Raw genomic sequence first — 8895 nt, forward strand, 5'->3', positions numbered from 1 at the left:
ATGTTTTGGTCGATGTGTCAGGGTTTTTTTCCTAGCAGTAAACAAGAAAGATAAACGTAAAGGTAAATTACAGGATCACGTAGTCTAGAGCCGTCTGTGTGAAGTAGTTTGGCTGTTTAGTTGGGTTTGAAAAACAGCACCTGCCTACATTTGTTTCAAATTCTGCACATTTGGTTAGAAAATCAACGTTACCTGATTTTTCCCCACACTTCTGACACTACTGTGGCAATATAACTCTGATATGCAAAGATTTTGCACACGTCCCATGTCCTGAGATCAGGAAATGACAATAATACAGTTGTACTTTTTTTGTTTAGCGGCTTCATTTGGTCTGTGATTATATCAAAGTTATATAAAAGTGTCTCTTTTCATTTGTTTGTACCCGTTTTTCTTCCGGGGGGTGTTCCACTGGAAGCGATCGTACTGCGTGGGTGGGTGTGTTGTTCAGTCCTCCGCGCCACGGTGGCGCTGTTTGCACGGTGAGAAACTGAAATGACGAAGAAAAAAATCTCCGGAAACTGCTTTTTGTGAGCACGCGGTGCGTCCGGCCTTTCCGACGGAGCAGCGAAAAGGAACATGGTGGGGGACTCTCACTCTTCGACTAACTGCCAATTTTTGGTCTTTAAGAGCCGCAGAAACCCGTCTGTTTCGTGCTATATGCGTTCATAAACTTCTTGGGTACTTGTTAGTGCGTATGTTGACAGGCAGGCTGCTACCAGAATAGAATAAAATGATTTATTACGGAGCGCTCGTACCGACCAGCGCCGCTCAGCTGAGTTGCTAACCTGAAGCTAGTGGAAAAAATAGCGACAAGTATCTACTGCTGCTGGGTAGTTGAACCGAAGCATTTGGTACAAATAACGTGTCCTTGTTAATACTGGTAGCAAGTAGCTTGAATATTTCCCCTAAGTAATGCGAATGTGTAACGTACGGATGATAATGTTAGATAGTGTTGCGTTGTGCGTGTTAGCCGAACCGATGGCGTGTTAATGCCCATGCTCTCCTTACAACGTGTTTGCTTGTTTTCTGTCATTCAGGCCAAAATCAAGGCAAGAGATCTGCGGGGCAAGAAGAAGGAGGAGCTGCTGAAGCAGCTCGACGACCTAAAAAATGAGTTGTCCCAGCTGCGAGTGGCCAAGGTTACTGGTGGAGCTGCTTCCAAACTCTCCAAGATGTGAGTACTGAACATAAATCCTACTGAACCAAACCAACCCAGATGATCCTTAACCGGTCAGATAGATACTTGTAGTCAGGGATGCATGGGATGTCATTCACTTAGCATCTGATAGCACTTGAGTAAATACTTTCCCAACCACAGTTGCAATGAGAAATGTTTAGTTTTGCTGTTGTTTCGCTGGGTTAATCTAGCTAATAGGTTTGGATTCCATGGCTCACTGCTGTCACTGAAGAAGTACAGAATAAGTATTGACCATAAAGTCAGCAAGTTCAGAGTTGGCACACTATGAAAGAGTTGTCCTGGGGATACATTTCTTTGTTATAGGTAACCCCATCTAAAGAGAAACTTGCATGTAGTTTAACAGAAGTTTACATGGATGTTGAGTCATTTGAGTAACATGTGACTGCTCAGACTTCTAGCTCTGGCTGATTTGTTGGCCGTGTCCCTTTTAATGTGTTTAGGAAGCAATATTCTATTAAAATGTGTAATTGAAATACCTGAGAGCGAATATGAACAATGACTTAAAAGCTAAGAAGAGCAAATGATGAAACAATATAACCAAAAATGATTGTTTAAAGACCCACGGATTTGTCTTTAAGTCTTCATTTTTGCCTTAACATTGACTTTGGTCCAGTATTTTAAAAGCGTGTTTGTATATTGATGTGTGGTTCACTCTGTTTTTGTTGCCTGACCTGAAATACATACACAACAAGGCATTTGTTAGAATCATTGCAGTGTTTTTAAGTACATTAAAACAGCTAATGTGCTCTTGTCTTGGACACTTTCCTAAGTGGTTGCACGGCTGACTTTGCTGTTTATTCTTCACAGCCGTGTTGTTCGCAAGTCCATCGCCAGAGTCCTGACTGTAATCAACCAGACACAGAAGGAGAATCTGAGGAAGTTCTATAAGGTGAGCCCCTCCAGCTGTTCCCATGTTAAAACACACACATCTGCCTGCTTCAAACTCCTTCGGTTCTTGCTGATGCATCGCAGCTGATTACCAAAATTACTTGTGACTGTATTTGATATTAAGAAGTAAGAATTCTAAATAAGGCACGGCTGTGATTAGCCTGCTCTTCGTACCAGTAAGAATTACAAGTTAATTAAATGTTTTTGTTACTTCAATTTGATAAAATAAAGTTTGTTTCCACCAACATCAATTAAATTCATAACAGCCAATCGGTTGTTTGACTAAAACAAGTAATCACTGTTATTAACAACAAGATTACCAAGATTACATAAGCACAGGGTATAAAAGCTGTGATGCTTTGACATGAGCCAGAATAACATTTAGAAACTTCTCCTGTGTCACTCTTTGTTCAGTTACATGTTGTAAGGTTTTAGTCAGTGTAATCACAGTGTGATGCTCTGATGCATTAATGCATCCGGATGCAGCCATGCTGAGTTCTTGTGTTTGCAGTGAACCCTCACGCAAAACATTTTGCTCTCTAAAACATGACACATCCGTGCTTGCAGATGGATTTTTGATTGTGATTTATGCTTTTTAGCTTGACTGAAACATAACCGTTTTTGCAGGGCAAGAAGTACAAGCCCTTGGATCTGAGACCCAAGAAGACCAGAGCTCTGCGCCGCCGGCTCAACAAGCACGAAGAGAGCCTGCGCACCAAGAAACAGCAGAAGAAAGACCTCCTCTACTCGGTCCGCAAATATGCCGTCAAAGCTTAGAGGCATTTTCTAGTAACAAAATAAAATCTTTGGAACGTACTGTTTGTGTTGTTTCACCATAAACACTTAAATACATACATGAACCAGGCCATGTTTCTATGTCATAGTAACGTTGCTCTTTAGTGTCTCTGTTACAGTCAGAGGGATCGTATTTTGTCTGGAGCCTCTTAAAAAAAATAAAAGTAGGCTCTGCTCCTCATTTGAACATAGTCTCTGCTGTGGAGCTATAATCACTTTTTTCTGACCTATCCTAACTATACAGGATTTCTAAGGACTTGCATCGTGGGCTTGTTTAAATGGGGGAAAAATCTCACTTTTGAACCCAATGGGGTTTTTTTGGGTGGGGGCCTTCAAAAAGGAGATGCCTGAAGTTAATTTCAGCAGCAATTCAAAGGGACATTCTGTGTTTATCAATCTAATGACCTGTGTATAGCCAAAAACACCACTAGAGGGCAGCACAGTCAGGGCAGTAACATCCCAAATACTGAATGACTCGTGCTGTGAATTTGTGAAGTCTTTATTTCAAAGGCACTGTGGCAACTACGAACAACTTAGTCGTAGCATCTGCTTAATATCAGATCTGTCATGTCTACCAACAGCAGCTCAGTGATGGTGCTGGGTTAACTGGCACAACGCTGGAAGTCTCACTGCAGCCAATAACATGTTTTTCACAACAGGAGCTGGTACACGGTGTTTGGGGACATACATTTATACCATTAGTCAACAAACAGTGCCTCACGATATATGAACTTAAACTATTTAAAGTTATACAACCATTTAACTTTGTGTTTTTTAGGGCAACATGATGATTTCTGCCACAAACAAACACGCACATTTATTTATTTATTTATTTTTTTTGGCCTGTCCCGTTTGGCTCTTTTGCATCAGAATTGTTGTCTAAAGGCAAAGAAAGATGCCCAACGGATTTACTTTACCAAACTGACCATCCCAGCCTTGCCGTAATGGTCCATTTGATTCACCTTTTATTGTTTATTTTATTTTCACTTACTGAATACGGGACAGACTTGACTGGGGGAAAGAAGGGGAGAAAGAAAGAGGGAAAGAGAAACAGCTGAGAAGAGGGACGGGGGAGAAGGGCAAAAGACAAAAACCAACAGAACGGGCAGAGAAAAAAAATGCATCTATCAATCACCTGGATCACCTGCTGAGAAAGAAAAAAGAAAGCAAGCAGAAGAGAACAAGAGTAATAGAATAAACAGCATCACAATGATATATGGGAATATGACAGTAAATACTAAATGTTAAACATTATTGTGCAGCACATAAGATCAACAGAACACAGTGTGCTTTGAGGTAGGAGCCAAAAAGGGTGTAGTTTGTGGGTGTGATCACCCGTGTGTACACCTGTGAGCATGGACGCGCTTGTTTTTAAAAGGTTCCTTCATGTAATGATCTGCTAGAGGGTGTGGGGGGGCCACAGCCCCGTCCTCCAGGGCATGAAGCAGGTATGGAGGAGATCAAAACTCCAGACATCCAGAGGCCCCCAGAACACAAGAGACCAAGGAAGACCAACAGAGGGGCAGCTGCGCCACTGTCCCAGAAAGAGCTGAGGAGAGTCCCAGATGAGGGCTCACTCAGCAGCCGCGGAGCAGAAGCCAGGGGGAGTTGCAGTGACGCGCCCGTGAGCTCCGCCGGCAGCCAGCTGTGCCAGAGTGACCGAGCCCCAGGCCGAGAGGCCGGGGGCACCCCACCTCCGAAGTGGCCCGAGCGAGCCCCAGGCTATGAACTTAAACTATTTAAAGTTATACAACCATTTAACTTTGTGTTTTTTAGGGCAACATGATGATTTCTGCCACAAACAAACACGCACATTTAAATAGATCTGAAAAGACAATCAATTCATATCAGACTGAAGTGGTTTAGAATTAATACAAAAGGCAAAAATTGATGACATGCAGCTCCCGCACCGCCTGCTTCATGTACTTTGGGTTCTGTCTTTCATGCTGATGCGACTTTACACGTACAGCTTATCTAAACAACTATCTAACCCTTGATGGCAGTGATGTTCCCTGTTGCAAGCAGCCTCTTTCAGGAGGATAACACACCCTGCTGTACTGAAAACATTATTCGGGAAGGGTTTGAGGAACATGAAGACAAGCTCTCCATATTATCTAGATTCCATCGATCTCAGCATCTGTTGGATGTGTTTGATTGACAGATCCAAACTCTATAGAAGCTCTACCTTGTTCACAGGCTCAGTTAAATCTTATGTATATAGAACCAAATCACAGCCACAGTTGCCTCAAGGCGTTTCATACTGTAAAGAGCCTACAATATTAATAATTAGCACCTGTAATAGTACTAATTGGTGCTAATCTCCTGAAGCCAGAGCACCTTCACAGGTCCTGTAAAGTATGCGCTGTATCAGTGCTGGTCTACTGTGTACATCAAGTTAGGAAAATGGTTTTAATGCGTGATGATGGAGTTCTTCCATGAGGACGCCGGGCTTGTCTGTGTGTATTTCTGTGTATGCAGGGGCATTAATCTGAGCTTAGAGAGTCTTAGGAATGTGAGGAATGGTAATCACCTTTACTCTAATTACTTTTCTACCCTCACCATACTGTCAGCTACACTTGAGGTACCTCACAGCACATAACTCGCCCCTGTCCATTGCTGCGGCTCACACCGCCAGTATGATCCCTAACGCTGTCTTCCTCACACTATCTGTTTGTTTGGGCCTGTTTTGCCCGACTGCCTCCTCTCATGGGAGATCTGCTAAGAAGGCAGGCTGCTTCAGAGTCAACAGCTGCAAATGCATCATGGAGAATGGCAGCGGAGTTATAAACCTGAAGGCTATGGAAGATGCAGACGGCTTCCTGGGTCGTTTGAAGCCCGTGGCAGCAGGCAGTGTGGTCCCGGTGGACACAGAGGTCCTCCTGTCCTTCAGCCCCTGCCAGCATTTCTCCCTGCCGGATGACTTCACAGGAAGTGACTGCACCGATGTCGCAGCATGCCTCATTGTCAGGTAGAACAGACGCATTACTCTAACGAGCATGTAGATTTATGTCACACCAACTGTAGAGACTATTCGCCTCAGCACGTCTCTCTCTGTGAATTTGAGCTGTGAACAGTTCCCACCTGACTGTTTTAACCTCTGGTAAACATTTCGATAAACTCCAGTGGTTTCCACCACTGATTAAGGCTTCCTTTGTACTCTGTGTTGGCATCCAATCCCAGGAAATGTTGAACTGTAGACACTTTGTTTCCTTCACCCTGCAGTCATTTTTGAAGGAAACGTCTTGATTTATGTAAAGGAAACACAAACACAAGGCCGTGGCTCACAGCTTATTGAGTTTTCAGAAAACATTAAACGTTAAACATCTTTCTTCCGTAGTTGTAGACCTGCTTTGTGAATGTGAGCATAGGTTTTCTCTGGAGCACTCACGGATGCCTTACACGTCTCGCACGGGATATTTTAACTGTAAGACAGCAAGTTTCCCACATTCTAGTTGTTAATGCACCACTTGACCTTTTCCAACATCAGTATCGATGTCTTTAAAGGAACGCATGCTCAAACAAAATTAGCACTGGCTGACATAAACTGGAAAAAACTGCTGTGAGGTTTCTGTTCTGGATTGCTTTAAAAATTCTCTGCAGGTTTCTCAGGTAATTTTATCCTGATTGTCCTATTTTGTAAACATGTTTGACTCTGTTGTGCTGTGTTGTGTTTTCATCCTTCCAGAGATGGTTACGCATTGAGCTGACTGGTCTAACATCAGGCTTGTCTCGTGTCTTCATGAATGTGCATGTTCAGCTATAGTAAATGTGTTTTAATAGCTGAAAGAACCTTGAAAAACTCTCCAAACGCTGCTCATCACACTCTCCTGTTCCTCACTGAGGACTGTTGTCGTAGTTCATCTGTTGTAAATGTATGTGTTCTAAATATTGGGGGAGTGTGTCCCCAGCGCTCCCGCCTGAAATCTACACCATGTCGTGACTCAAGAGGCTGTGCAGCTGCTGACTGAGATCACAGCGCTGTGTGTGTTCTTGGTGTTTGGGAGTAAAAAAGGCCCGTGGCTGAAGAACCAGCCCAGTTAAAGGAATTTACTGAGAGACGTTATAGTCTTATAGAAGTCATCTCTTTCCTTCAGTCTTACTCGGGGATGAATGTACAATATTGTGCAAAATTCTCAACCCACCCCTCGTTTCTTTATATTTTACCCCCTTTAATGGGATGTGTTTTTCTTGCCATTGAAAATATGCAGTTGTAGACTAATTGTTGCCTCTTTGGGTTTGATGTGACAGGCGTTCTTTGGTCATTTTCTTTTTTTACTGAATTCACAAAAGTCTCCATCTGATAATTTAAACAACCTGTTTCCTCTAAATCCTCTTAAAGTGATGTTTGGTCATTTGTCATGAAGGTCAGTGGGTTTTTCCCCATAAATGTTGTCAGGTTAGACTTGAAGTCTTTCAGTCGATTGCTGTGTGTGTGTGTGTGTGTGTGTGTGTGTGTGTGTGTGTGTGTGTGTGTGTGTGTGTGTGTGTGTGTGTGTGTGTGTGTGTGTGTGTGTGTGTGTGTATCGACACTGTAGCATTATTTCAGTACAGGTAAACTGAAAAGTTGTGAAGTGCAGTAGTTCAAAGTACTAACAATGAGAGGTGAAAGTAGTTCTTTACCTTACTCACTAACATGTGATATGACAAGCAGTTAAAGTTAGTACCTAAAACTGGTCAGATCTTTGCAAACACTAATAAAGAATGAAAGCCACTGTGAAATCTCCATCCATCTTCTTCCTCCTATGCAGAGCAGGGTCGCAGAGAAGCCCAGACCTCCCTCTCCCCACACACCTCCTCCGGCTTGTCGGGGAACACCACGGCGTTCCCGGCCAGTCGAGAAATATCATCTCTGCAGCGCTACCACTACATTGGACACTGATGTGTCACTCCATACACATCAGTTGTCCAACTGAGTGGACATGTAGTAAACTCTTTGAAAAGTACATGTTTAAAAAAATGAAGTTTTAAAATCATAATTCATACACGACACGTTTAAACTCCTCCAACTGAATTCGTACTTAAAAAAAAACACCAGCAAAGAGGTGTGAGGATGCTTAGAATTTGAAACTGTGATCCTGAAAACATTCACCGCTACAGGGTTTATTTTGTATTTTATTAAATATGCTTTTAAAACAGAGAATTTGAGATTATTTTATCACTAGAAGAAAACAAGTTTTTCTGCTTTACAAATGTGGCAGTTGGCTCAATCCCTCTGCTGTTCGTCTTCTTCTCCTGTCTCAGCTCACAACAAGCTCCCAATGACAGTCGTGCATTACCACTGTAATCCAAATCAGTCCACGTCTGTCAACCAAGAGCAGAGCCTGAGCAGCAGGGAGCCCCTGCAGATCTGGGTGGAGAGCCTCTGTGCTTGTCCTGTGCCGTGGGAGACCTGGGTGTAGGCACCATCTTCCTCATCATCCTCTCCTTCAGTGCAGCTGCATACTTCCTCCTTGGTAATGGTTTGAGTCCAATAAGTAATCCAAACCTAACAACTTATAAAATGTTGTTCCATTTTATCATCATGTTCACTCCTCAGCAGGAGCATGAAAGTGTTGCTTGGATTCCAAACAACATCATTTAGTGATGATGTTTATTGTAGATCAGATGTCACAAAGTCCACGACTGTTCAAGATGAAAGTGATACAAAGCAAATAGTGAGACTGTATACAAGTAACAGAGTCCAAACATCAGGTCGTGCTCATTTAATTTTCATTTAATGTGCAAAGTTTTGTTTAAAAAAAGTTTATAGTTTCTTCCCATCTTCTGTCGGCGAGAGGGGAACGTAGATGCTCATATAAACAAGTTTCCAGTAATGGCATCAGTTGATGTAGAAGTAATCCCTGTGAGCCCAAAGCTCAGGCTCTCGTCTGCTCTAAATCCTTGTTTCTGCTTGTGTGTCAGTGAGCGTCGCTCCCAGCTGTTCTTCTTCCTGCTGACAGGCTCCTGTGCACTGAGACCCGTGTGGTGCATGATCTGCTACCTGTTTGCCGACAGGAGGCCAGCAAGAAGACGCG

General features: G+C 42.9%; 2 protein-coding genes across 2 annotated transcripts; both read left to right on the forward strand.

Annotated features, from left to right (window-relative positions):
- The first annotated feature begins 458 nt into the window (after nucleotides 1–458).
- rpl35 (ribosomal protein L35) lies at nucleotides 459–2902 on the forward strand. The gene is made up of 4 exons (XM_080893131.1): nucleotides 459–579; nucleotides 1038–1174; nucleotides 2006–2087; nucleotides 2714–2902. Exons 1-4 carry the CDS (start codon nucleotides 577–579, stop codon nucleotides 2861–2863), a joined length of 372 nt encoding a protein of 123 aa, XP_080749257.1. The 5' UTR covers nucleotides 459–576; the 3' UTR covers nucleotides 2864–2902.
- A 2729-nt stretch (nucleotides 2903–5631) lies between these two features.
- Nucleotides 5632–8444, forward strand: LOC308404145 (uncharacterized protein). The gene is made up of 2 exons (XM_080894039.1): nucleotides 5632–5849; nucleotides 8123–8444. Exons 1-2 carry the CDS (start codon nucleotides 5644–5646, stop codon nucleotides 8163–8165), a joined length of 249 nt encoding a protein of 82 aa, XP_080750165.1. The 5' UTR covers nucleotides 5632–5643; the 3' UTR covers nucleotides 8166–8444.
- Nucleotides 8445–8895: the final 451 nt, after the last annotated feature.

The sequence above is a fragment of the Rhamphochromis sp. 'chilingali' genome (assembly GCF_963969265.1).
Source record: "Rhamphochromis sp. 'chilingali' genome assembly, chromosome: 10".
Taxonomy (NCBI): domain Eukaryota; kingdom Metazoa; phylum Chordata; class Actinopteri; order Cichliformes; family Cichlidae; genus Rhamphochromis; species Rhamphochromis sp. 'chilingali'.

Bases quoted from the DNA above. Each gene is read 5' to 3' on its own strand.
- rpl35 (XM_080893131.1), top strand. The intron at 1,175-2,005 runs GTGAGTACTGAA...TATTCTTCACAG, and splicing joins GCTTCCAAACTCTCCAAGAT to CCGTGTTGTTCGCAAGTCCA. The intron at 2,088-2,713 runs GTGAGCCCCTCC...CCGTTTTTGCAG, and splicing joins ATCTGAGGAAGTTCTATAAG to GGCAAGAAGTACAAGCCCTT.
- LOC308404145 (XM_080894039.1), top strand. From the start codon at position 5,644: ATGGAGAATGGCAGCGGAGTTATAAACCTGAAGGCTATGGAAGATGCA. The intron at 5,850-8,122 runs GTAGAACAGACG...CTCCTGTCTCAG, and splicing joins GCAGCATGCCTCATTGTCAG to CTCACAACAAGCTCCCAATG.